The sequence below is a fragment of the Medicago truncatula genome, chromosome 2 (genome assembly GCF_003473485.1).
Source record: "Medicago truncatula cultivar Jemalong A17 chromosome 2, MtrunA17r5.0-ANR, whole genome shotgun sequence".
NCBI classification, from domain to species: Eukaryota; Viridiplantae; Streptophyta; class Magnoliopsida; order Fabales; family Fabaceae; genus Medicago; species Medicago truncatula.
Window position 1 is genome coordinate 49,365,183 of NC_053043.1, and position 26,950 is coordinate 49,392,132.

Below are 26,950 nucleotides of genomic sequence, written 5' to 3' on the forward strand. Positions count from 1 at the left end.
TTAGAATAATATTTTTCAAAGTAAAAATTTAAATTGTTAAAAAATATGGGAAACTAGAAAATAAAAAATATAGGTGTCATCGTAAACTTAACTCAATTGATAAGTACAATACATAAAATATGCCCGCCACAAAAAATAAATAAATAATATAGGTAGAGATCCAAACGATGTTGACTATGAAGAATAAGCCCCGTTCTGTTAGTCAACATTGACCATGTGAACGACTGTATATTCGGCCAATTTTCTTCTTAGGGAACTTGCATAGACTCCACACGACTTTCCTAAGTCCAGCATTAAGCACGGACCCGTTCACATCACTTCATGATCAATTTAATTGTTGTCACTTCGAGATTTATAAACACTATCTCACTAGTTTGTATAGTCGATGTGGGACTTTTTATGAGTGCCCTTTTTAGCAACACTTCCAAACTCTTGGTCGTTATTACTCACTCAACCTTTGAATGCAACCCTCACACATATGAACGTGCACCTCTCTCGTGATCAAGAGTAATGTTTACTAGTATATGACTACGTCCACAAATTAATTTCAACAACTTTGCGCCATCATAGCATATGAAAGAAATAATGGTCACACGAGAGAGCTTGCCCAAAAAGTAAAATCACATGCTAAAGCTAAAAACCAATGGCTTCATATTAGAAGGAAGCTTTTAAGTAGTATTATGTGCGTAACCACTTTAGGTCAATTCCTTTAATAGCTATACCCAACTTCAACCCTCTTTCATCAATAGGGTCATTTATTCAGCCGCCATATTAATTTTTTCTACAACTTATAAATTATACTAGTAATGCACATTAGATCAATGCCTTCAGAAACCTAGTGTTACCTAGAGAAAAAAATGAAGATGAATAGTAGAGAAGCATTTTTTGTTGTGTTTGCATTTGTATTTTTGGGATGGGGGAATGCACAAGATGATACTGTTGTTCCGGCAATCGTGACGTTTGGTGACTCTGCTGTGGATGTGGGGAACAATGACTATCTTTTCACTCTTTTCAAAGCTAACTATCCTCCTTATGGAAGAGACTTTGTTAGCCATAAACCCACTGGGAGGTTTTGCAATGGCAAATTAGCTACTGATATTACTGGTGAGGACAAAATGTAATTTTTATTGGATAGACAAAATGTTAATGTATTGGTATGTTAGTACTTTTTCCTTCATTAGGGTTTGAATCTCAGTCCTTTGAGTACTTAACCTCTTCTAACTCAAACTAGTTGAACTATACTCTCGTAATACTAATGTTATACATATAATTTTGCTTCTTATTGAGTTGTTTCTTTTTGTAGCTGAAACATTGGGTTTTAAGAGTTATGCACCAGCATACCTTAGTCCTCAAGCAACAGGAAAAAACCTTCTTATTGGAGCAAATTTTGCTTCAGCTGCATCTGGTTATGATGAAAAGGCTGCTATCTTGAATGTAAGTTTGTGATGAACAACGCAAACATGCGCACTAGAAGATTCATCCTTTTTAACTCTTCTTTTTTTCACAGCACGCAATTCCATTGTCGCAACAGTTAAAATATTACAAGGAATACCAAAGTAAGCTTTCCAAGATAGCTGGAAGTAAAAAGGCAGCTTCAATTATTAAAGGTGCATTGTACCTACTGAGTGGTGGAAGTAGTGACTTTATCCAAAACTATTATGTCAATCCTTTAATCAACAAAGTTGTCACTCCTGATCAATATTCTGCATACCTTGTGGATACATACTCAAGTTTTGTTAAGGTATTTTGTTCTTCTGTTGTCATTAGAAATGTTGTAATAACATATATTATAAGTATCCATAATAAGTGTCCTTGGCCCATTAAATATATTCAAAATAATTGTACTCTTCTAAAACTTTGAAATATACCATAAGTATTATTTTCTACAACCATACCACAACCTTACAAATAAAACCATTTAAAGTTGCTTTGTTTTTTAACATAGGACTTGTATAAATTGGGAGCTAGAAAAATTGGAGTGACTTCACTACCACCATTAGGGTGTCTACCTGCTACAAGGACTTTATTTGGATTCCATGAGAAAGGCTGTGTCACCAGAATCAACAATGATGCACAAGGATTTAACAAGAAAATCAACTCGGCCACCGTGAAACTCCAAAAGCAACTTCCTGGTCTTAAGATTGTTGTCTTTAATATTTACAAACCTCTCTATGAACTTGTTCAATCCCCTTCAAAATTTGGTAAGCAATACTTTTACTAGAATAACATATGATATTCATTTCTTTCTGTAAAAGAATGTTACTTATTCTCGTAATCTATCTTGTGACATTCAAAAGGTTTTGCGGAGGCAAGGAAAGGCTGTTGTGGAACTGGGATTGTGGAGACGACATCCTTATTGTGCAATCAAAAGTCACTAGGAACTTGTTCTAATGCAACTCAGTATGTGTTTTGGGACAGTGTCCATCCTTCAGAAGCTGCTAACCAAATTCTGGCCGATGCATTGATTGTACAAGGCATAAGCCTTATCGGTTAAGGATTCATGTGGTGAATGTGATGCAAAAGTTTGTTATTTCTCTAGTGTTGAGAAACCTGCATTCTATTAAATAAAATTTTAGAAATTTCCTAGTGACTTGTTTAAGTACATTGGTTAATTTGGAAGGGAATTATGTAATTCAGTTTACACTCCATGTTTATTTTCTTTTATATATCTCCAATTTGTTAATGAAAACCATATTTCCTTAGTGAAATTAACCAAGATTCGCATTGTGTTATCTCATGGAAACACCATCTTTGTCATTGTGCTAATCAAGGAACATTGGACTCCGAATTCGGGATGAAATATTGGCTGCTATATGATTCTTTTTTCGTTGAAAAGCTGCTATTTGATCTAGTAACAACAATCACATAATTAATTCTAAGAAAATTTAATGAAGAAATTGATATTGTTGCTTTCCAAGATCAGAAAGTAATTGGTTAGATAGAATTTTCATCCAAATAGTTTTTTTGTATGTTATAACATGGACAGAGAAATTTGAACCTTTAACCTCGTCCACGCTATCCACAGTTATGTAGTAGATTTAAGTATTGACAGGTATCGTTTTCAATTGATGAACAGGTTCTTCTGTAATACATGATCGGTGTCTGAACTGGACCTAAAGGTTAATTTAAATCACAGGGGTTAACAGAACAGCATAAGTTTCTAATATATAATATTCACAGTCGAAAAGGTGAAATCCTTGTATATTGACAATAAGCTAAAACAAACTAACTATATGAAGCTGATCTTTCGCGTCTTTGATATCTAACCTTCACACTAGAGTCTTTTAGAGCTTCTGCATATTTCTCCAAATCGGATTTCTCTACGTCTAAAAAACCTGAGAAGGAACCTTCTCCACTTAAACTTGAATATCTCCTATCAAAGGAAATTCTACCGTCAATTCCGGTTGATGTGCTCGGCCATGGAGAATTGCTATCTTCTTGATATCTAGATGAAACCTGACTATGATGATGACGACGACGATGGCTATCCTTTCCTTGTATCATTCTCCTAAGCTTACTAAAAAACTTATTCTGACTTGTGGTGTTAGTTCTGGAAGCAGATGAATTATCAACAGAAGAAAAATCATCATACTCTCCAGAGTCAGTAATAGAAGAAGCTTGTGAGGATGACCATTGATCAAAATCAAAATTTACAATACTCCCGGCTCCATTAGTATCAGCATATTCAAGTATAAGCTGTTTGGCTTTCTTCTCAGAAGTGGGGCTTAAGCTTTTACTCAAATCCTTTGCAACTGTTTTATTGGGTGGTGGCTGATAATTACGCAACTCATATCTTAAACAAGCATTTATCCACCGCATGTAAACTAATTCTTCAAGATCCGAACATCGGTCAGAATGTAGTTGCTCAATTTGCTTCATCAAGCCCTCGTTTTCTTTTCTAAGACACTCACTTTCTCGGTTTGCATCATTAGCAACGATCTGTGTAGAGTCCAATCTTCGAGCTAAGTCATAATTCTCTATCTGCAATTTTAAATTAGATTTCCTCAACTCTTCTACTTCAGACTCAACAGCATTTAGCTTTTGCAGCTTTATTTTAATATCTTGATCGCAAGCAGAACCTTTGTATTCTTGTTCTTGCAACTTGGCTACTCTTTGTTTAAGAGAAACTATCTTTTCCTTATTTTGTTCGGCTTCACGCCTAATTTCATTATTGAGTAGTTCAATTTTTGCTTTTTCTGCGTCAAGCTCAGCCAGCACCTTTTCCTGATCGGCAACCTGTTCTTTTAATTTCCGATTCTCAGACTGTAAGTTTTTAGTCTTAAGATTGAACATCTTTACCTCCATATTACTTATCTTCAATCTATTTTGGAGCTCCATGACAACTGTTTCTTGCTCCCTAAGACCACAGTACTCAAGCAACTGAACCTCGAGATTTTGTTCCTTGTCTTGAAGCAATCTAACCATGTTCCTAAGTTGAATTATCTCTTGTTCGTAGTCATTCTTATCAGGAACTGCATATTCTCTAGAAGACCCTACTTTTAACCTCGGTGCCTCCACTTCGAACTCTACCTCCTTAACGAGCTCATCAAATTCAGGTAGAAGAAACTCATCTCTATCTCCATTTTGTTCACTGCAACTGAAAGGAGCAATCAGAGAATTTTTATTCCTCGATCCGCGGGTGCATGTTTCTTCCTGTTATATAGGAAAATCAATAGTCCTAATTTAGTTTCATTGCTTGAAAAAAAGTGCATCTTAATATGAAGAAAAAGCTACGCATTTTTATTTTTCCACAAAAGTATCTTTAGCTCAAATATCATATAGGAGAAGGTCTGAATAGTAGAATTCGGTTGGCTATCCCTGAAAGTTACCTCAACTCCTTAGATTATTTTTCTTATTTTCAAATAGCATGATCTGTATATATAAACCAGTTTAACCAAACCAAATCAAACCAAAATCAAAACAAGTTTTGAATCGAAGATTCATCATATATTGACTTAAACCAAAACCAAATTTGAGACTGGTTCTATACATACACTAGCTCAAAACCAGTCCAAAACCAATTCACCAATATAAATCCAGTATTTTTATCAAACAAGCCAGTTCGATTTTGAAATACAAACCAAACAGTTAATACTATAAAATGAAGGGAAAAACTACCTCTGAAACAGTGTTGGAAGTACTGAATGTTGCTCCAATATCTCCTCCTAAATTAACTTCACTTTCATGACCTGAGAAACACATGAATCATTTAATAAAAAATCACATGGTTATTTGAATTTATCATGAAATTGAAAGGAAACAATACCCAAAGAACGACCCGTGGGACTGACTCTTGTGATTCGGAGGCGCGAGCAGATAAATCCAGCAAAAGAAAGAGCCAAAGCCAAACCAAAGTTCACTAAAATTGGCTTCATACCCTTCTCTTCCTTCTTCATCATCATCAAAATTAATCTAACTTTTCACAAGATAACTAAAACAGTTCTTCTTCATCACTATCATCCAACTCACACCAGCGAAAAAATCATTAAACTCTTTGGTGGTTTATGCCTAGAAAAACAATAAATCAAGTCAACAATCATCATAGTCATAGATATTATTGGTTAGGAAAAAACCATGTAACTAATGATTTTCTACACATAAAACAAAAAATAAAATCATTTCTAGCACTTTGTTCATCACTAATACTATCAACAAGCTCAACCAAATCAAAATAGTATATATATTTATATGTATGCATCAAAAGGGGAAGAAGAGGAATAAGGAAAAAACTGAATTGAAATGAAATAATTTAGGAAAGAAACAAAAAAGTGAGTAAGGAAGAAAAATACCTTCAGATCAGAGAATAACATGAAAAGTGAAAAGACAAAAAAAAACAAAAAGGGTATTTGATTTTTTTATTGTTTGGAGTTTTTTGCTTTGTATGGGGATGATGTTGTTGTCTTTCCTTTCCTCTTCTGGGTGGGACCAAAAGAACAGTTATGACTTTGATGAGCACACAAAATCTTTTAGAAATACGATGTCTTGTGTTACGTGTTGACTAATGACAGCTACTTGATTTTTGTCATGTAATGTTAAGGCAAATGTGATTTCAAAAGTGGTGACATTTTCAAATTTAACATGAATACATCTCACATGATTTTTCTAGTTGTAAAAAGTTTTTCAATTTGATTTTTTTTATAGAAAACTTCGTTTCAAACTTCCCAATTTAAATGAAATTTTCAGAAAAACTTGTTATATAGTTTTTGGGTTTGAAGTTTTACGAGATGGAAAACCCCGAATTGCACCAATAGTTGGAGTATGTACGGTAACATAGTTGATGAATGAAAATAATCTTTATCATATGTATGGTAAAAAATAAATCATACTATTTATGTTGTACTGTTAAGAATGATGCAAGGGTATTTTTGTAAATAAAACTTGATATGTTCCATAAAGATATTATCTCATATTGATGATGGATTGTCGAAGAAAACATCTCCTCCACAAAGAAGTCGCTAGAATTCATGAAAAGTATCTCTAAGTGAAAAGTAGAATTCATGAAAAAGTGTAACTAGAATAAGATATTTTACTTCATAAGTAGATTTAAGTAGAAAAGTAAATGATTTGAATGCGCTCTCAAGTATTTGATTAGAACCCATAAAGCAAACTAGCACCTATGATAAAACTAGCACATATAATAAGTGATTTTACTTCATATATAGTTATGTTGTGGTCCGACCAAAATGTCATATCTGCTTGACTTTGGGCGTTGGAGCGCATGTGCAGGTACCACCCCCTTCCGTCTCATTTAGAGAAACTTTTTGATGAAATAAGTGTTTTTATTTCACAAGTATATTAAAATACTAAAACAACTGATTTAGATACCCTGTCAAATACTTCATTAGATCCTTTAAAGATATTAGCACATAGTAACTCTAATTTCCCCTACGCTGACCAAACATAAGAGGACTTATTTATAGCCAAATTTATGGTAATTATATTAAAAAAAATAAAATACCCTTACGCTTATTTCTTAATAGTAGTACTACATTATGATATAACTAAATATGATTCATCCATGTGACAAGATGACTTCCTCATTGTCTTCGTTATCATTAGTACTCACTACTTCACTTAGTTTTAGTCTTCTAATACATCTTTCACATTCATGATTCTAATTTCTTTAATAGTATTTTTTTTTTAACTATTTTATAATTTTATGTATGTTGAAAATTTAAAGGTATTATGATGAGTAAACCACTAAAATTGGTCATTATCTTTGTAAGATACTTTCAAATTTATTTTTTCTATAGCATTAATAAAAGATGATTTTGTAAAATGATGTATAATTTTTCCTTTTCGTACAACGTTAATTACACTTCTTAATTTGTGTAAAATGATCAAAATTGTATGACGTTTTGGGCATTTCACACATATTAAGAAATATAATTAATATTGTGTGGGAAAAATATATTATGAGTTGTTTTACAAAATTGTCCTTAATAAATTATATGGGAAAAATAAATAAAAGAATTGAAAGAAGAAAAAGTAATAAATAATTAATGATATAATAAGAAAAGTAACATTAATATTTCATTTATATTTTATGATAAATTATTTTTCTAAAGTGACATACAATTTGGAACGGACGGAATATATATAATTGAGATGGAGTAATTTTTTTTTGACATTAATACAACTTGCATCTGTGTCACCGTGCGTGTATATATATTTCCAATCATACATTTTAACAAATGAATTCTTTATTCTTATAAAAAAAACAAATTAATTACTATAAAAATTGAGAATTGTTGAATACACATTTAATAAAGCTGAGAAACATTAGTACTTTACGAAAATGTCCTTCGGCAGTTAACTGTCGAAGTTTGAAAAAACCGGCAGCAGTTAACTGCCGAGGAAACTTCAAACCTTAATTTTTTTTTTTCACAAAAAAATTATATTGTCATTATTAATATTTATTTGATTCTAATACTATTTAATTCATTGTGATTTTATGATGAAACATAATCAATACTCTTTTAATGTTTTGGATTATATTAAAAAATTAAATAAGAAAGTTATGATTTTCTTTTTCTTTTTTAAAAAGAAGCAATAATAAAAGCACTTTAATTATGTAATGAAATCAAAATTTCACTTAAAGAAATAATACTCGATTTTATCAATCAAGACGGTATATCTTTACTGATTTAAATCATTAATTAAAAAACAATTAAATCACGCACAAATCACTGTTCCTAATTAAAAAACAATTATTATTATTATTATTGGTTGTAGCACTGTTCCTAGTAAACAAGAACCATATTTAAATAATTGTTCGTGGTTAAATAAAAACAATTAAGAAACAATTATTATTATTATTATTATTATTATTATTATTCGTTGTAGCACTGTTCCTAGTAAACAATTAAATCACGTACCAATAAAAATTTATTTTAATATTATTTATTAGGAAAATGCTCTTTACCAAGTAAAAATTTATTACTATGATTCATGTTTTTATTTGTACGTGATTTAATTGTTTTTTAATTAATGATTTAAATCAGCAAAGATATACAGCATTGATCGATAAAATCGAGTATTATTTTTTGAGTGAAATTTTGATTTCATTACACAATTAAAATGCTTTTATTGTTGCTTCTTTTTAAAGAAGAAAAAGAAAATCATAACTTTCTTGTTTAATTCTTTAATGTAATCCAAAACATTAAAAGAATGTTGATTATGTTTCCTCATAAAATCACAATGAATTAAATAGTATTAGAATCAATAAATATTAATAATGACAATATAAGTTTTTCGTAAAAAAAAATAAAAATTAAAGTTTGAAGTTTCCTCGGCAGTTAACTACCAAAGTTTTCTTCGGTAGTTAACTGCAGCCGGTTTTTTCAAACTTCGGCAGTTAACTGCCGAAGGACATTTTCGTAAAGTACTAGTGTTTCTCAGCCTTATTGAATGTGTATTCAGCAATTCTCATAAAAATTTGAACTTTACCGGGTTCATTCATCACTGCCCTTTGACATTCCCCTCCCATAAACCCTAAAAATTCGGAGCAAAGGGTTTATACAAAAATGTCATAAATAACTTTCTGCAACACTTTCAATTTCAGTTTCCACACTTTACATCACTATGAAACTCCTCAGAACAATCTTCATCCACCACAAAAACCACCATTTCCTCAACCCCAAACGTGTCTTTTCATCTCTACTTTCACCAAACCCTTCTTCAACAACAACACCAGAAGACACAGAAACCCTACATTCCAATGAAAAACCCCAAAAACCAACCAATACTTGGAGTATGTACGGTAACGTCATTGCAACTAAACAGAAAATCAACAATCACAACGAGGACGACGAAACCAAGGAAGAAAAACCAACTGAAAGTGAAAATGGAAGCATGATGAATTTGAAGAACAAAACTATTTTTAAAACGGCGGCAACCACGGTGACAGTGGACAAAAGAAGTACTAAAAAGGTGAAGACTCAGTGGGTTTGTTGTAACTGTGGGTATACTGCAGGACAATGGTGGGGTACTTGTCCTTCTTGTACTATGGTTGGAACAATGAAGGAGTTTCATGAAGCTAAACTTGGTGATGGTATTGATAGTAATAAGGTTAGAACTGGTTTATCTGTTTCTGAAGATGTAATGGGAGCTTGGCTTCCACAGAGAGGTGATCAATTGCATCCTGTTAAATTGAGCGAGGTTAATCGTGGGTTCGACGAAAAGGGTTGGAGATTTCCTTTGTAAGTTTGTTTTTTTTTTATAATGTTTTGGATTTTGTGTTGTCTTGTCTGTTTGGAATTCTGTGGATTTTAGTTAATTTAAGACTCTGTTTAGCTAAACAACTTGTTGTGCAGCTTATGACATAATCACTTACGGATAAGCTATTTCTATAACACAAGATAAAATAAAGTCAAATAGTTTTTGTATAATCAACAAGCTGTTTTCATTAGGTATCTTGAAGAGCTTATGGAAATAAGCTAAAAACAGCTTATTAATATGGCAGTGGCTATTTTTCATAAGTTTTCCCGAACATTGTCACAAGTGCTTATGCTAGTAGATAAGTTCAAATAAGCCAATCCAAACAATCCCTTACTATTTGGGGCTTTTAGGGTTGATTGAAATTTTGATGGACTAATCTTTGAGGAGTTTGCAAGTACTTATTAACTGACTAGTGAATCATTGTAAAATAGTTGAGTAAACTAGTTCGACTCGGACTTGATTATAACACTATGCCTCCGTTGTATGCTCTTTTGATGTGGTGTTTCTCAAGTGTTATACTTTGTTGTTCTCTTTAAATATCAGGTCTGGCCCTTTTGGAGATGAAGTTTCTATTGTGCTTGGCGGTGGTCTTGTGCCAGGTTTGTTCCAATTTTCTTATTTGCCATTTTTCCTTAACTATATTTGTCTGTTTTGTGGGCGGGACTAATTCAAAAGAGTCTCTGCATTTGGTGATTGATCTTGGTCAATGGATCATTACTGGAGCACTGTTTCTGTTTTATTTTCTTCTTCTCAATGAGCATGACATTTGATGGCAACTAGGCTTAGGTGGTTTGGGCATGTGAAGAAAAGACTTGTAGATTCTATAGTAAGGAGAGTAGATCAGATGGAGGGTAGTCAAATCACTAGAAGAGGAAAATCTAGAAAAACCATAAGAGAAAGTATTAATCAAATGCTTCAGATTAACGAGTTAATAGATATATGACATAGTTTTATGATGTCGTTTGATCCATGCAGCAAACCCTATTAAGTTGAGTAAGACTTGGTTGTTGTCGTTGTATAAAGCTTCCAGCTGATTGTTTGAGAAGTCATTATATGATTCGTAATTCAAGTTTAGTTGATGCTTTGGCACATACTGAATTTGTTTTTTCATGAATAATTTTTATCTATTATTGTGGTTTTGAAGGGTCTTTGAATTTAGTTAGTGGTGATCCCGGTGTTGGGAAGAGTACACTGTTGTTGCAGGTATGCACTATTTTTTTCAAAAGTTTGATGATCAATTTTCTTTGAATGAACTTGTGAATTCTAATTAATGCTTGGTTTATTTGCGATGTTGAATTGGAAGATGGCAGCATTGATAGCAGACGGATGCAATGACAGTGATGGTGAGGCTCTTCCAGTTGTATATGTCTCTGGTGAAGAGGTTTGCCTTTAATAAGCCTTGTGTCATCACACTCATATTATACATTTGAAGTTTTAAATGTACAAATTATATATTCTTTATATTTATATTTTTCTGCCAAAATATTAGTTATGAAAGAACAATATGAAAATTCTGTAAACTAAAATGTACTACTAATAATAAACTATTGTTTAAAAGATTTGTTGTTGTGCTATGGAAGAACAATTTCAATTCATATTACATTCTAAATAACAATTTTGGAAATGAAAACCATTGGACATTGATTTTATGTTAATCTATAGAAAATTACTGGTATAGCTGATTTTAAACCATTCACCTTTTAATATGAATTTGAATCAATTTCATACTTCTATTCACTATTCCCATTATTTTTCCACTCTGCAATTGTTACTTTATAGCGCAATTTGGAAGTTTCTCTTTTGAGGAGGTTGAAATGTTGAATTATTACTATGTTAATGGGATTATATTATTTGTATATGCCATTTATAAGTTTATTTACTTCTTTGCCTATTCATCTTATCTTTGTAAATATTGTACTTTGTATTGTGGACAAAGATGGTAATTTATTTCACTGCTATTAATCTCCAACTTTCTTTTGGGTCTATGGCACCTTGACTTAGTGTGTATTTCTGTTTCATCATTTGCAGAGCCTTCAGCAAATTGGTCACAGAGCAGGCCGCCTTGGAATTAATTCTGATATTTATTTGTATTCAAGTACTGATATTGAGGTATTGCCATCTTTCTTGCTTTTTTTTTTTCTCATTTCAATTCATGTTTTTATCATGAAGTTATTATCTTACTATCAAGAAGTTTGTTTATATAATGTTCTGTAGTTGACCAGCATGGAGCTTTGTGTAAAGAAGTCTCAATAATTGTCTCATTTTTTATTGCCCATTTTACATGTTGTCAGGACATAATAAGGATAGCTCAGTCTTTCCCCATTAGAGCCCTGGTTGTTGATTCAATACAGACTGTTTATTTGAAAGGAATAGCAGGAAGTGCTGGAGGGATTGTGCAGGTTCTGAATCTACCAGATTTGATCATTCTAAAGAATTTTAATTTATCTTAGATTTTTTTAGCTTTAATATGCTACGAATATCAGGTGGGATTGTCTTAAAATGATATGTCATATGATATAGTTTGGAACTTCTTTTAATTAACGTCTTCCCTTCTTAATGGTACTAACTTCATCTTTCTAATATTGATCATTGTAAAAATAAAGGATTCTCGATGCAAGGATGAACTAATGATATAATAATTTTCCGTTGCTTAAATTGTGTAATTGACTAATTGGTTAATTTAGTTGCTGAGATGAATGGTTTACTTCCTTTTGTGGTATCTTATTGTTTTAATTTCCTCCTCAACCAAAAGCATCAAATGCAATAATATACCTTTTTGTTTCTCCGTGAAGTCAAATGCTGGTTATTGGTACATGACGTTGTATAGGTGTGTGACAGGTGAAAGAATGTACTTCAGCTTTGATGCGATTTGCTAAAACGACTAACATCCCCGTACTTTTGGTGAGCATAACCTCTATCAGTTTTGTAGATCATAATTAAGTGGTTATTTTTATCTATTTACATCTTGTTTTGCACCATATCTACTTTTTTTCAAGACAATAGTTGACATTTCCATCTTGTCCTACCAAAAATTTAATCCCCTCAGTCAGTCGAAATCTATTCAAATGTAGCGGTATGATAAAAGTATAAATGTTTTTCTTTGTGAGCCTAAAAGAGCTTGGTCATGTGATTGGTGTTGCTTTTCTGTACTTCATTTATAATTTTTCTGTGGGCATGTATTTCAGTATTGGCTTTTAATTTGTTAGCATTCATGATAATCTTTTAAAAAAAAATACTTTTCTTTTTTGTTTCATGTTTCAGATTGGACACGTGACAAAATCTGGAGACATAGCCGGGCCTCGTGTTCTGGAGCATATTGTTGATGTCGTCTTGTACTTGGAAGTTTGTCCCCTGTAACATTTATCTTTCTTTGGATAGTTAGTAAAGCTGATTTCTTCCCATGATTATAGTTTTTTATCACGACATGTTCAGATAATGAAATTTTGATGAGGGCCATTTATTTTCAGTTTAGCTGAGTGACAATTTTTTTATGCTAAATCACACTATAAAATGGGAGAAATATCCCTGGTGATGTTCAAAGAAAACTGTTGTTATGTTTCTTAAAGATATCTTTTTGAATTCTGCCTTTGCATTTAAGATGCCAACTTTCTCAAATAGTGATGAAATCGTATTAGAAGACATAACAAAAAGCCACAATCATAGTGAGTAGAAAGATGGTGATATGAAGTGGAACAATATGCTGCAGAAAACTGTCTCAGAAACAGTCTTCGAGAACATTTTTTTTATTCCTTTCTGAAACTTGTTATGGTAAAGCTTATGGTTTTTGCAATTACCCGATGATTTTTTATATATAATCGATATTTGTTTTTATGATATTCAATTTAAATTAAAATCTGTCAGCTTTGTTTATGTGTATGTTACTAAACTAAAATCTGACAGATTTGTTTATGTGTATGTTCCTTATAGTTTGCTTCTTAGATATCATCACACATTTTCATTTCTAACTGCTTATATTAATTCATAGGGTGAGAGGTTCACTTCATATCGAATGCTCCGTGCTGTGAAAAATCGGTTTGGATCCACTGATGAGGTAAATGCCTGAACTAATTTCTATTGAAATAAGGAACTATTTTCGATAATTACTGATTTATTTCTATCAGGATTTGTGAGAACCTATCTATCTATAATCCTCTTGATATCTTGTACAGTGTGTAATAGCATGGATTTGTTGCTCTTATAGTATGTATGTATCAGTATTTTGTATGATGCTTAATAATTTTGATAATGTGGATATATCAATTTGTGTACCTTATCCTCCATATTTGGAATTAAGTTTAAATCATTACTCCCTCCATGCCAAATTATGTCATTCTAGCAATTTCACATATACTAATAAATGCAATTAATATTGTATAGAAAAGAATAATTATGAATTATTTTACAAAATTATCCTTTATTAATGGTAAAATAAGCATTAATGATTCTTTGATATTGTAAAATGACATATTTTGGGAAAAACAAATTTTGCTAGAATGACATAATTCAGGAGTCAGGACGGAGGGAGTATATTACAAAGGCATGGGTGATGTTTCAGTTTATCTGATGTGTGAGTGACTGAAATTTATAATAATATTTAATTTTATGGGTTTTACTTGTCAATTTTTCCAGTCTCTTTTAATTTAACTACATAAAGAATTACTTTTTATGCATCATTATGACAATTTGTTAACATTATCTGGGCTTCAATTTGTTTTCTTTAATCACAATTATCTGAGAAAATTGACGTTTGATATGTGTTGTCTTTGATTTATGTCAACAGCTTGGAGTTTTTGAGATGTCAGAATCAGGATTTAAGGCAGTTTCCAATGCAACTGAAATGTTTCTCACTGAACAAGACGCTGATTCAGATGTTTTAGTTGGGTTAGCTTTTACCGTAATAATGGATGGTTCAAGAACTTTCATAATTGAAGTTCAGGTAATTTTTGAATTATCATTGTATAAAAAAATAACGGTTATGTCTTTTGCCACAATGGGTTGAGTTGTTGTCATGTAATGTGACAATGTCATGGGTGCGAGCTATGGAATCAACCTCTTGCAAACGCAATGCAAGGCTGCTTATAGTAAGTAGACCCACAGTGGGCTTGACTCTCCCACGAAGCTTGCGGGGGAGGGGGAGTTATTTATATTCTAATAAAACCTCCTTGTTTTTAATAATTAATCGGCTAAATCTTTAGAATTTATCACTCTTTTCTATTTTATGCAGTAATATTTTAAAATCATAATTCACAGGGCTGGTGTATAGTTGTATAAAAAACAATAAGCTGTCAAGTTTTCAATGGATTTTTTTTTTTTTTTCGGGACAATTTTCTCATGAAACATGACCGTCACTATTACCCTAATTGTTGATTGTGGATACATCGCAAGCTAGTGTAAGAACTAATCTGTACTGGCACTTGGCTTCAGTTCATGGTGGTGACTGGTGTGATGAGGGCTTTGAAGAATCCTTACTTTTCACCCCAACACTTTTCCTCAAAGCTCTAATCACATCACTGTGATGATGTATCTATCTCCGCATATACCTGAAATTTCTTCAAACTTACTTTGCAGGCACTCTGCCTTTCACAATCCCCGGTAGGAGGATCAACTTCAAGAGTAGTTAATGGAATTGACACAGATAGAGCTAACATGATCAAATGTGTAAGTTACTGTTGATGATTTTTACAATATTTTGTTGCTTGGAGAACTGTACTGTATGTGTATGGTTAATGTTTTTTTCCTTTATCTTTGTAATGAGAAAATACAATCTTTTATTGCTTTGAGAATTGTACTGAATGTGTATGGTTAATTTTTTTCCCTTTATCTTCGTAATGAGAAAATGAATGAAACGAATTCTTGAGTGCGATACTGATTTTCTTGTTCAAAATATAATCTGCTGCATTGGAACTTGTTCAGCTGTGCCTTGATTATTGCTCTGTTCCTTGATCTGCAGGTTCTTATAAAGCAAGCAGGTCTTCATATCCCAGTAAACGTAAGTTGATTAATAAATTTGATATATTCTTTCAAATTTGATGTACCTCTCTGAATGTATTGCATGAGAGTGGGTTTTATGTGTTTCTATTTCACCATAATATATCCATATCATGTAAATATTGGTGTTTTTACATAACTAAATTGATTAAACAAAATTAGATACTGAAAAGTTAAACTCTGAATATAATACGAGAAAGATGTTGTCAAATATGGGAATGTCAAGACACATATGCCCATCTTTTTTTTCTTCCATCTCTTGATTTACTGATAACTTCTTTTGGTTTCTAGAATAATAATGGGAAGTAAATGGCTGGTTTTTGTTTGTTTTGTTTGGCCTTATATTCTAATAGGGGTATAGAAGACAAAGACTTGCAAAGAGGTTTTGTTGCCTAAATACTTAAATGTCGTAATTCTAAATTCCCATCCTATCTTGCACCTTTTTTCGACATGCTCATGAGTATGTCTTGCTTCTTTGCTTTGAGAATAAAGACAGGTGCAGTGTGTGATTTTAGGTGATTTCAGTAAACTTAAAATGCATTTAATTGGCTGGAACTCCAACAAATAGTCTGTTGGCTTGACCTTCTAACATGCACAAGTTCATTTTTAATTTACAGCAAAAAAATGTGTGAATTCTCTTATCTTCCAAATAGTTGTCTGCCCTGTCCATGTCTGTCTAATTCTTAAAATATAACTGGTGGGGAATATTTAGTTTTTGATATTTTTTTGATTATTCTTATATTCTGTTTCCTTATCTTTTCTTTGTACAACAGTCTGTGCATTTGAATGTTGTTAGTGGATTGAAAATGACCGAAACTGCTGGAGATCTTGCAATAGCAGCTGCAATCTGCAGCAGGTTTGTATTCTAATTTGTTTGAAATGGCTAATGTATCATTAGAATTGACAGGGTTATTGTTCCTCTTTCAAAATCCGGGTTTGTAAAATAAGTTAACTAGGACTATTGCATGTGTGCTTTCTTTTCAAATATAATATTCTAGATCTTTTTTGTTTCGCCTAGTTATTGTCTTCTTTTTGTTTCTAGCTTCTTGGAGTACCCTATTCCAAAGGGCATTGCATTCATTGGTGAAATTGGCCTTAGCGGTGAGCTTCGCACGGTGAGCTTGTTCTTTCTGACATTAAAGTTCCCACTTGCTATACTATAATATTTAAAGACAGGTTTCATGTCCTCAATAATATAGCTGCATGCATGTTAGTCATTATAAGGTTAATAATATGATAGCATGATACGGCTGAGCCAAGCATTTTATTGCTACACCCTCACCTGTGTGTTAGAGCTTTTGATAGAACTGGGGACCCGATTGCTGCTAAAAGACTAAAGCTGGTTCCGAAAATGCTGTACAAGTCTACTTTCGTCTGTGAAAGACAAATTAAGAGGGAATAACTAATGTGAAGCATATATATAGGATCTGTTTAAATTGGGGAATTTTAGTAGGGAGTTTAGTGCTTTTTTTCGTTCAATTTTTATTATAGGGCCAAAGGGGTTTTCCTTGGCCAAGAGTGTTGCCCTTACAAATCTTTACTATGTGCTAGTATTTTATCTTTAATGCAATGTCACCTTGCTAGATAGGAATTGATTCATCTTAGTATCAGGTTCACTGAGCTTGATTGAAACCTTGCTACCTAGAGTAAAACCTAAGACATCATCTTGGATGCTTTGCATTTCTATTGATGTGGTTGTTTGGAGCTGCTCTATGTTTCAAGCCAAGTTGTAAAACTCTTTTTGTTTATTTTATTTTATTGAGCCTTAGCCTCGCTGTTTGATTATTTAATGATGCAGGTTCCTAGAATCGACAAAAGAGTGCACGCATTGGCAAAGTTGGGTTACAAAACATGTGTAGTACCAAAACAAGCTCTAAAAGCTTTAGGAACTGAAGGTCTAGAAAATATTAAAGTAGTAGGTTGCAAGAATCTGAAGGAGTTTATTAACGCAGTATTCAGTAGATAAACACACTTAAAAGAGGCTGCTAGTGCTGTGCAAAGCTCTCTCTTTTTGTTTGTAAGATGTACAACTTGACACTTTCAGAAGTTTGTAAATATAGGTCTGCTATAATTTTGGTTGTCTTGTGTCAATTATGTACTTTGTTGTTACAAGTATTAAATTTGCTGAAGTAACTGATGTAGTATTTTTGCATCAAACAATTGTAAGTATTTATATCGTCTCCTCAGGGACTAGTGCGATATCGCGGACCGTTCGACACCAATTATCATTTCAAGTTAAAAGATAAGTTGTTTGTTTGTTTTAGTAACTGAATTGCAAATGATAAAATTGAGATTAATAGGGCGTAAAACTTGTTAGGATTAGAGTTCCTTGATCGAGCGTCGCACGTAACCTAATGATCATACATGGATTCTAGCTTTTCTTTGATATTATCACGTATCCCTCGACAACACCATTCGTGTCCAAACAATATTGTGAAATCAATTGTATCATTCAATGGTCGATGTCTCAAACTATTGAATGATTCAAGAGTCGATCTTATCGTTCAATCGATGATTTTTCAATCTATTAAATGATAAGAAAGCTTTAGGTTTGGATACTCAAGGTGATTATCAAAGCATCGATTCCATGTCTAGAACCTATGTTTTGATAGATGGTTATTCTAAACCTAGATTCAAAAGTATTTCTCAATCACAATTAAATCAAAGATAAAGATTAAAGTGCAAGAATAACATCAATATCAAATCAAATGCTAGAACCATATATTTATAGATCAAAAGATTACATGTTTAAGCTATGATCAAGTACCTCTAATCCCAACAAAGGAGATTTAGCTACTCATTGTCATGGAAGCCTTGCAAGAATGAATTGAAGAAGCAAGATTCATTACAACTTGTGATGTCTCAACAAAGGATGAAGAATCCACTCTCTATCACTCTCACTCTATAAAGCACAAGCCCTATCTCTCTCTCTAGAAATATTACAAGTGAAAAACTCAGAGAAAAACTAAGTATAAAACTATATCCCAATGAAATGGTTGAGTGGGCTATTTATACAATTCTGACTCTGCATCAACTCGCCTCGCGAGCTCATTCAATCGCCATGGCGAGTTGAGGTTCCTTCGCCATTGGGTTTGTGCCACGTCAGCTGTAAGAGGCTAAACCGCCTTCACTCGCCTCGCGAGTCATTCCACTCGCCATGGCGAGTAAGCTCGCCTTCCACTCGCCATTGCGAGTTGGTGGCGTGTGATCTTTGTTGCATTCTGGAATTGCTCGCCTTTGATACTTGCCATGGCGAGTTGGAGGCGAGTGATCTCACTTTTCTGCCTTTTTGTACTTTTCTCCATTTTCTTCTCTTTGCTTGATGTCTTGAGTTCGAATCCTGCACAAATGGGTGAAGTAAGATAGATAAAGCGTAAAAGGGCAATAATCACTTATTTCTCGGCTTTTCCCTTAATAACTTGCAAAACAAGTAACAAAAGTGCCTAAAATATATCACTTAAATTACAACTTTCTAGCACTTATCAGTAACTCTCCCATTTTAAAGGCATTATTATAATTTATAACTAATACTTATGTATTTTGTTCATTCTACTTTTGTTTCTTCTGTGATATGTTGAGGATTCACAAAGCTGGGCTGATGGATTGAGGAACCTTACCCACATCCTGTCTTTTATCACAACCCTCTTCTGTTCTTCATTTATAAGCTGCACATACAAAAGAACATTTTCACTTATAGTAAACTAATATTTTTGAACCGATCATATTTTTGAACTGAAAATTGGTGATTTGATTTTTTTAAATGACGTGGTATATGATCTAATGATGAATAAAGATCAAAATCGATTAAATTGTAAGAAAAATTTGTTAAAAACATCATTATTATCTCGGAGGGCTATGTCCTGTCCAGGACCACATTACCCTTCGTTCTTGCACAACCGAAGTAGCTTCCAAGGTGTTTCTTTTGAGTTTGACGAATATAATCTTCCTCTTGTTTGCACTTGCTTTACTACTGAGAGGTAGCCGAACAAATTTAGAACACATCTTCATTCAACTTCTGACTATTTAACTTGGCTTGCCATGGCGGAAGCTGCTAGGGATCGAGATTGAAAATGCACGTTTAAGTATCTATGAACTTCTAAATGCTAACTATACATTTTCAAATGATTCAACTTCATCATACATAAATTTTGCTAGCAGTTAAAGATGAATCAAAAGTTTTGACTCGTCTTTAACCACTCTTCAATTGCTCCACTCTTATAAACAAACACATTAATTTCTCTACAAACAAGTTCTTCAATCTACCTTTAGAAAACTTGCAGGATATATATGTATGCCTGTGCTTTTCCTCATTGCAGAATAGCTTTTCAAGTTTTCCAAACAGCAGCAAAAATGCCACTTCATTTCTCTATAAAACAAGTTAAAAGTAATCAATCAATTAATTAGATATGTATGCAAAATATTATTCAGAACTAATATTTCTATCCAAAGGTTACGCGTTTGAGCTCAAACAAGAAATCTTTACAATGCTCTTATATTGAAAGCTTACTGCCAAAATATGCTGCTTGCTGAAGCTCGTCGAACTTTTCATATGTCTTATCTCGTCAAACATGGATGAGTAAACAATTGAAGAGCGGTTGCTGCTTGATAGACGTCTTAGAAATGCATGCATTAATTTTCATATTGTCTGGTCTCAACTTCCTTTCTGTTCTGAAGCTAAAATTGTAAAAAGAATCTCAGTTATACAGTAGGACAAATAAAGTTATCTTGATGCCAAGTTTTCTGGTCAAATGAAAAGGGCAAAATTGAACTGACAACTTCGTTACTCTTTCCGTTCCAAAATATAAGTGTCGTGTTTCTTTTTCAATGTGACATTAATTACTTTTTTCAATTCTACCTTTAAATGAATATTGTCTGCAATACTTTCAAGTCATTATATTTCACTATATATTTATGAGGGTTAATTGAGTTTTTGGTTCCTATAAATATCTGCAGTTTTGTTTTTAGTCCCTACAAAATTTTCTGTTAAGTGTTTTTAGTCCCTATTAAATTAAAATTTGTTCAATTATGCTTAAACTTCCAAATTTTTGAAAGATTTTTTACATACATGTTCATAACATTGTAAGACACTCTTTTATAAAAAAATTTAGTTATTTTAACGTGTAATGAATTAAATATGAATTTTTCTAAAAGCCAAATTTTCAAGATTATATTAATGAAAATTTGGACCTAATAATAAAATTTTAAGTTACTTTTTTGCGGAGGAACTTTGTATAATATTCTAAGTATGTGAAAAATATGTTACAAATTTAAAAGTTTAAGAACAATTAAACAAATTTTAATTTTACAAGGACTAAAAGTAGGTGTTGGTCCCTATTAAATTGAAATTTGTTCAATTATACTTAAAAAATTTATATTTTTAAATGATTTTTAACAGACATGTTAAGAACATTATAATAATCTCTTTTATAAAAAATTTGAATTTTTTAACATGTAATGAATGAAATATAATTTATTTAAAACGCCAAAAATTCAAGATAAAACTAACGAAAATTTTGACCTAAAAAAGAAATTTTGAGCTAATTTATTGTGGCGGAACCTTTTATAATGTTTTAAACAAGTATATGTAAAAAATCATTAAAATTTTTTAAATTTTAAGCATAATTAAAAAAAAATTAATTTAAGCAGGGACTAAAAACACTAACAGAAAATTTTGTAGGGACTAAAAAGTGTGATTTATTTTTATAGGGACTAAAAACAAAACTGCTCATATTTATAGGGACCAAAAACTTAATTACTGTTTTTTAACCTGTGAAAAAACCTAGGACGGCAGCTATTATGGAACAAAGAGAGTATTTGTTACAGTTTATATATGAATGTCATTTTCAAGCATAGATTATTGGAACCTACCAGTTTCAGCTTCAAATCAGAGATTGTCTTCTCTCTCTGATGAGCAAAAAACTTCAATGACTGCAACAACAGTAGGCAAATCAGTCTTGAATGGGAAAAGAAATTTAATTAATGAAAAATACGTTTAAAGGAAATAGGATGCAAATTTTCAATCAAAACTAGGAGAATCATGAATGCAAAAGAGTGAAAATCACTTACTCCAATTCTCTGCATTTCAAGAGACCTGCGCAATGCTTTTCTTTTGGTTAGAAGATTTTTCGCTATCTTTTCTGAAGGCCGACTATAGTTTTTTCCGCGGTAAATAATAATAGCATATCCCTCTTTTAGTTGATCAACTGAAACTAAAATTCCTCCGCTCTCTCTCTCCAAAAATTGTGAAGTGTAGATGACCCGACTGATTAGTCTCTGCATCGTAATAACCTTTGCTACTTCCCTGTGTTTCCAATGCTGATGTAGTCCTTCCAATACACCGTCGAAAACTCCTCGCCTTCCTGCACTCGTTGTTGAATGTAGCTTCTTAGAGTGGGAAATATTACAGGTGAGTACTTAAATATAATAGCAGCATTTTGGAAAGATGAGTATTAATGGTAAAATTGGAACTGAGATTATGCTTTTGTATTAAATATCGATTTAGTTGTCAACACGGTTTAAAAAAAGTTATACTTGCTCCGTTTTGGTTAAGTACAGATACATGAATATTTTCTTTTGATTCAATTTTAAAAAAATCAGATAATTCCTCTGGAGTTGTTGGTTAGGTAAAGGTTTCTCGAAAGCGGCACTGTGGGATTGAGCAAATATCCAATTTCATCCTTATTATTGTAGGATCACCTCAACCTAATCCTCTGCATTATCAATATTCTCAAAATGATCCCTAAAATTACAAACTTTTAATCAGGCATGTTCCTCTGGTTGTATCGTTATTAAATACATCTTGACTTACAAATTTAATGTCATTATAGTCCCTACAAATATCAACAGAGAGAGAAACTTGATTAATATATATTTTTTACAGATTCAGGGATCATTTTATAATATTGATAATGAAGAGGAATAGGTTGATGGTCATATAATTTTAGGGACCAAAATGGGTATTTAATCTACCCGGATTTACACCCTCCACATTGTAACTAAGTGGTAGTTTGTAATTATCAAAGGAAAAACCTTGTAAAATTTTCTCAATAATTAGGTTATTTAACTAAATGAAATCATATGACCATGACATTGAATTGCTAAGAAACAAAGCATTTGATTATGCTTAAAACCAAAAAAATAAAAAAGGTCACACAGACAAACATATAGTATCCAATCAAAACTAAAGAAGTGAATACTGAAATTGCCTTACCAAGAACTAGACAACTTCTCATCTTCAAGCCCATCTTTCGGAAACATTCCCTCTCCTCATCAGTCATTATTTCCAAGTCTATATCCTCCCCAGAAGGTTTCCATGCAGCATTTAACTTTGATAATTCCATTGTTGATCTCTCTATTTTCTTGTTAAGCTGCAGAACCATATATTATTTAATTTAAGAGAGTGACGGAATATAACAAATGCAAAGGGAAAAAGTTGATAAACCAAATCTCACAATGAAAGCTTTACGCTGTTGCTCTTTCAATTCCTTTTCCAATCTATATATTTCTGCTTCTAGTGGAATGCTTAAATCTACATTGACTTCTTTCATTTCGTCAAGCTTATTTTGGATGTTCCTAAATTCTGTTAAAGTTCCACTTGTACTAGTGCCTTGTGGCAGTGGAAATTCATCAATAGAAGAAAATGCTTGAATTGCTTTCATACGCGCAACTTCTTCGTCGAGTTGACAACTTTTAAGCTCCAACTCTCTCCTTTCTACCAAATCTGCAACTCTTCTAGGAAGGAAATCTTTTCCCCTATATAGTAGTATGTAAAACTTGTTCCGCAACAATAGAACTCCTCCGGTGAGACGCTGTATTGTAAAACATCAAAGTTATTCGTATTGGATGCTCGATGCATAAACTGAAACCAGTACATGAACTAATATACAGGCCAAAAGAGCGGCGCAGTCTATGAGTCTTCCGCGACAATTGAACATAAAACATGTATACAGGCTAATATAAAAAAATATCGTTGGTACAACGAGTGACTTTAGCTTGCTACAGGGATTCTGAAATCTTTATCAATCATTTGAAATTAATACAATCCAACTCAACGCAACATGAAAACACAAGCTCGTATACATAATATCATTGACTAAAACTACACCCTAAGTCTAGGATATCTTGCACCTCACACATAATGAAAAGTAAATTTTCAATGAGACTTGCCTTCAGTTCATTGGCCATTGTTTCATTGTCGGTATTTTGAACTCCATACTTGATTGCAATTTTTGCTATATGACTCTTGTGCCACAGCTTTAAGATAGCAGCTGCTAAGCCTTGAAGTCCTCTGTTTCTTCCTTCATATTGAAGAGAGAAAATGAATTGATTAGCCATATGCATACAAGGAAGGATAAGCATGGAAGCAGTTCTGCTAGAAGTTTTCTTTTCCATACTCCAAAGCATTTATTAATTTACAACCAACTAAATATGATTTCCTTATTAAAGTTACTGATTGAGTCATCCTTCTTAAATCAATTATTCTTGACACCGATACTTCTAGGCCACGTATGCACTGTAGATTGATATTATACCCTTTTTAAGATTATGTATATTGATAACTATTTGGTAAAAATTGAACCCTTTTTTCATCATCAAGCATAAAACAAGAAAATTAATATCTATAATGTATTCTTAGACTGATAAAGAAATTGAAGAACTGCATCAAGAAGGAGGGTACTACCAAGGACAAAATGAGTTGGTAAAGGGTGAGAAATCCTTCTGAAGTATGTTAGTTCACCGTCCGTTAGTTTTGCACTAGCATGAGGTGGACAAATCCTAAGTGGTGGCTCAAATCCAGGAACCACTTCCGGAAGTAAGTCAGCATCTACAGGAAGCGGTTTGTGCATCCACCAATCAATGAAGCGAGGTCCTAAACCATCCAATAATCTATCACATTCCCTCTCATACAAGGATCCGTTGGCTGGTTGGTAGTTCATATCATGGATGTCAGTTGACAGAGAATGCTTATGATCAGCATTCCAGCTCGGTAGCTCACTTGTACTTCGGTCGGATTCAGCCCGGTAAAGATCACCTATGGTGGCCAACTTCACCCCATTCATTTCATAAGAATTTGTTTTTCGACTAGGAATATAACCGGTATCAATCTTCGTAGAACCTTTAGAGGTCAACTTATAGTTGCATCCTCTGTAAACCACAAGAGCATCCTTCTTACTCCATACAACCAAGCCTCCAGTCTTCATCTATTCACACATGAAATGAACACTAATATATCCATCACATAATATGGAAGGATGATACATATAGCACAAAACCGATTAACTATCTACAAGTCAAAGCAATTTGATTGATATTTGATATTAGAAGATTAATCATACAGCTAATTGTGCATAAAGAGCATGACCAAAGTGGCCCGATAGTGGATAGTCCAACGAATCTTGGATGGATTCTGATAGTGATACCATCTTAAAATTCAGGTTGAGGGATGTCTCCCATTTATATACACATTTCCAGCCCATATCCCATTCAATGTGGAACTTCTCAATAGCAGTATATCTTATTTGTATAACAGTATCAAGACACTGACATTCAATGAGTTAGTTATAGCAGCTGACATCAAAATTCAATACTCAACATTTATAGACATGCTAGCAAAACTAGTTTGGTTTTAAAAACTATATTTCTTAAATTTAATTGATATGCACCGACAATATAACATTTTTTACACTATCAATTCAATTAACATAATCTTTGGATCACTAAAAATATTTGACGTTAATCATATCTACCTTAAAAGTCACACAAATGCTGGTTTGCAATTGGTTTTAAAGAGTCCCACATTAGATGAGTAATGGTCTGAAAATGTGTTTATATGTGAGGGTAGTCTTCACGTTACAAGTCGGTTTTGTAAGGTTCAGTTAGTCCCAACCCAAAGTTTAATATGGTATCAGAGCCTATCCGAGATATGTTGGGCCATCTACTATCAGCTTTCCGCGATCAAGTAACTTTGATCATGCTCCAAATGTGCAAAGTTTCCACTTGAATCATTTATTCATGCTCCAGATGTATAAGTGAGGGCAGTTCTCACCTTCCAACCCCCAAAGTTTAATAGTTGACAATAAGTAAAAGAAAAGAGTAGAGAGAAAGAAGCCTAACCTCAACAATTTCTCTTGCTCTATCCATATTTTGACATAAAGGGATATCAAATTTAACCATAGCAAGTTCATTTGTCCTCCAAGTCCTTTTAATTTGATTCACAACATCCTGTGTAACACCAGCTTTCTTAACCTTGACCCAAATCCTCATTATTGCAGCCTCACTCCTCAACCTTTGAAGTAACACCTTATCAAGAGTCAAATCGGCAGCAGTGACAATTTTTTCCTTTTTCACCTTCAAAAAATCAACCTTCTCATCTCTCTCCCATGGCATTCTTTCTTTTCTCACAACCTCCACATTCTCCATCAAATTTTCCAAAGACCCAAAGTTTTCAACTTTTTGAGAACCCATTTGAGTTTGAGTCTTGTGAAGGCTTTCAACTTTGTGGGCTATTTTCTTTAAGGCTTTTTTGCCTCTGAGTTCTTTACCAGTTAAAGCTTTATCAGAATGGTCACGTTGTTTTGGTTCAACGTTGGAATTGAGAAGTTGGTGGGGTTGGAGAAGAAGAGGAGCCTTAATCCATGGAGGTGTTGGGGATTTGAATTTGATGGAAACATTATCATCATCGTTGTTGGGAATTGAAAGGGAATTGGGTTTGTTGTGATTGAGGTTGTTATTGTTATTATTGTTGTTGTTGTTTGAAGAAGAAGAAATGTGAATGACAGAAAATGAATAGTTAAGGAAGAGCATGATGATGGGATATACAAGATTGTGTCTGATCCTCAAACCCAACTGCAGTGTTACAACTTACAACACATTCCAAATTATTCTTTAAAAAAAACACATTCCAAATTATTGATTTTTTATTTGTTTATTTTATGGATTTTGTTTTTATTACTCGTTATAAAATATCTAATGGCAGATACGCGTTTAGATGAGATGACACATTTTTCTTTTAATTTCACAAAAGTTATGAGTTTTGAGTTCAGCTTTAGGCATGCAACATGTTAAAACTCTTACGAAAATTTACCACTCATTTAGGGTCCCACAAATTCAAGAAAAATCGGCCAAACTGAATTACTTAAAATATTTCTCACTTTATTCGTAGTCACTTTAAATATTCAAACCTCAATTTTTATTTTTTTTATAAATTGAGATTTTAAAGTAATAAAATAAGATTTCGTAAAAA

General features: G+C 32.7%; 4 protein-coding genes across 8 annotated transcripts; 2 read left to right on the plus strand and 2 right to left on the minus strand.

Moving 5' to 3' along the window:
• The first annotated feature begins 742 nt into the window (after positions 1–742).
• On the plus strand, positions 743–2,712 carry LOC11433442 (GDSL esterase/lipase APG). Its single transcript, XM_003597606.4, has 5 exons — positions 743–1,104; positions 1,304–1,434; positions 1,508–1,741; positions 1,946–2,201; positions 2,298–2,712. The coding sequence occupies exons 1-5, from the start codon at positions 858–860 to the stop codon at positions 2,492–2,494; spliced, it is 1,065 nt and encodes a 354-aa protein (XP_003597654.1). The 5' UTR covers positions 743–857; the 3' UTR covers positions 2,495–2,712.
• A 331-nt stretch (positions 2,713–3,043) lies between these two features.
• Positions 3,044–5,945, minus strand: LOC11432947 (protein CHUP1, chloroplastic). Of its 2 annotated transcripts, XM_024777285.2 has the most exons (4): positions 5,790–5,945; positions 5,267–5,508; positions 5,119–5,189; positions 3,044–4,653 (listed from the first exon to the last, which is right to left on the minus strand). In XM_024777285.2, exons 2-4 carry the CDS (start codon positions 5,400–5,402, stop codon positions 3,226–3,228), a joined length of 1,635 nt encoding a protein of 544 aa, XP_024633053.1. In that variant the 5' UTR covers positions 5,403–5,508; positions 5,790–5,945; the 3' UTR covers positions 3,044–3,225. The 2 variants fall into 2 exon arrangements, with proteins under 2 accessions (XP_024633053.1, XP_003597655.2); XM_003597607.4 differs by lacking the exon at positions 5,790–5,945 and having other exon boundaries at positions 5,267–5,745.
• A 2,986-nt stretch (positions 5,946–8,931) lies between these two features.
• Positions 8,932–17,799, plus strand: LOC11427154 (DNA repair protein RadA). Of its 2 annotated transcripts, none has more exons than XM_003597608.4 (15): positions 8,932–9,701; positions 10,264–10,319; positions 10,865–10,923; positions 11,024–11,101; positions 11,749–11,829; positions 12,012–12,119; positions 12,559–12,621; positions 12,982–13,062; positions 13,706–13,771; positions 14,501–14,656; positions 15,289–15,378; positions 15,671–15,709; positions 16,482–16,564; positions 16,751–16,823; positions 17,507–17,799. In XM_003597608.4, exons 1-15 carry the CDS (start codon positions 9,085–9,087, stop codon positions 17,672–17,674), a joined length of 1,818 nt encoding a protein of 605 aa, XP_003597656.2. In that variant the 5' UTR covers positions 8,932–9,084; the 3' UTR covers positions 17,675–17,799. The 2 variants fall into 2 exon arrangements, with proteins under 2 accessions (XP_003597656.2, XP_013465505.1); XM_013610051.3 differs by having other exon boundaries at positions 16,751–16,809; positions 17,507–17,637.
• Positions 17,800–18,570: 771 nt separating this feature from the next.
• LOC11427155 (chloroplastic group IIA intron splicing facilitator CRS1, chloroplastic) lies at positions 18,571–26,571 on the minus strand. Of its 3 annotated transcripts, XM_024775681.2 has the most exons (12): positions 25,822–26,571; positions 24,389–24,908; positions 23,875–24,005; positions 23,160–23,516; positions 22,919–23,075; positions 21,775–22,067; positions 21,577–21,636; positions 20,216–20,382; positions 19,972–20,074; positions 19,588–19,756; positions 19,326–19,373; positions 18,571–19,048 (listed from the first exon to the last, which is right to left on the minus strand). In XM_024775681.2, exons 1-8 carry the CDS (start codon positions 26,509–26,511, stop codon positions 20,338–20,340), a joined length of 2,253 nt encoding a protein of 750 aa, XP_024631449.1. In that variant the 5' UTR covers positions 26,512–26,571; the 3' UTR covers positions 18,571–19,048; positions 19,326–19,373; positions 19,588–19,756; positions 19,972–20,074; positions 20,216–20,337. The 3 variants fall into 3 exon arrangements, with proteins under 3 accessions (XP_024631449.1, XP_024631452.1, XP_024631451.1); XM_024775684.2 differs by lacking the exons at positions 18,571–19,048; positions 19,588–19,756 and having other exon boundaries at positions 19,144–19,373; XM_024775683.2 differs by lacking the exons at positions 18,571–19,048; positions 19,326–19,373 and having other exon boundaries at positions 19,487–20,074.
• Positions 26,572–26,950: the final 379 nt, after the last annotated feature.

Excerpts from the sequence above, each read along its gene's own strand:
- LOC11432947 (XM_024777285.2), bottom strand. The coding sequence starts at position 5,402 with ATGATGATGAAGAAGGAAGAGAAGGGTATGAAGCCAATTTTAGTGAAC. Across the intron at positions 5,190-5,266 it reads TCCCACGGGTCGTTCTTTGG|GTCATGAAAGTGAAGTTAAT; the intron begins GTATTGTTTCCT and ends TGTGTTTCTCAG. Across the intron at positions 4,654-5,118 it reads CTTCCAACACTGTTTCAGAG|GAAGAAACATGCACCCGCGG; the intron begins GTAGTTTTTCCC and ends CCTATATAACAG.
- LOC11427154 (XM_003597608.4), top strand. The coding sequence starts at position 9,085 with ATGAAACTCCTCAGAACAATCTTCATCCACCACAAAAACCACCATTTC. Across the intron at positions 10,924-11,023 it reads AGAGTACACTGTTGTTGCAG|ATGGCAGCATTGATAGCAGA; the intron begins GTATGCACTATT and ends TTGAATTGGAAG. Across the intron at positions 16,824-17,506 it reads TTAGCGGTGAGCTTCGCACG|GTTCCTAGAATCGACAAAAG; the intron begins GTGAGCTTGTTC and ends TTAATGATGCAG.
- LOC11433442 (XM_003597606.4), top strand. The coding sequence starts at position 858 with ATGAAGATGAATAGTAGAGAAGCATTTTTTGTTGTGTTTGCATTTGTA. Across the intron at positions 1,105-1,303 it reads ATTAGCTACTGATATTACTG|CTGAAACATTGGGTTTTAAG; the intron begins GTGAGGACAAAA and ends TTCTTTTTGTAG. Across the intron at positions 2,202-2,297 it reads TCAATCCCCTTCAAAATTTG|GTTTTGCGGAGGCAAGGAAA; the intron begins GTAAGCAATACT and ends GACATTCAAAAG.
- LOC11427155 (XM_024775681.2), bottom strand. The coding sequence starts at position 26,511 with ATGCTCTTCCTTAACTATTCATTTTCTGTCATTCACATTTCTTCTTCT. Across the intron at positions 24,006-24,388 it reads ACCAACTCATTTTGTCCTTG|GAAGAAACAGAGGACTTCAA; the intron begins GTAGTACCCTCC and ends TTCAATATGAAG. Across the intron at positions 20,383-21,576 it reads CTGATTTGAAGCTGAAACTG|CTTCAGAACAGAAAGGAAGT; the intron begins GTAGGTTCCAAT and ends TTACAATTTTAG.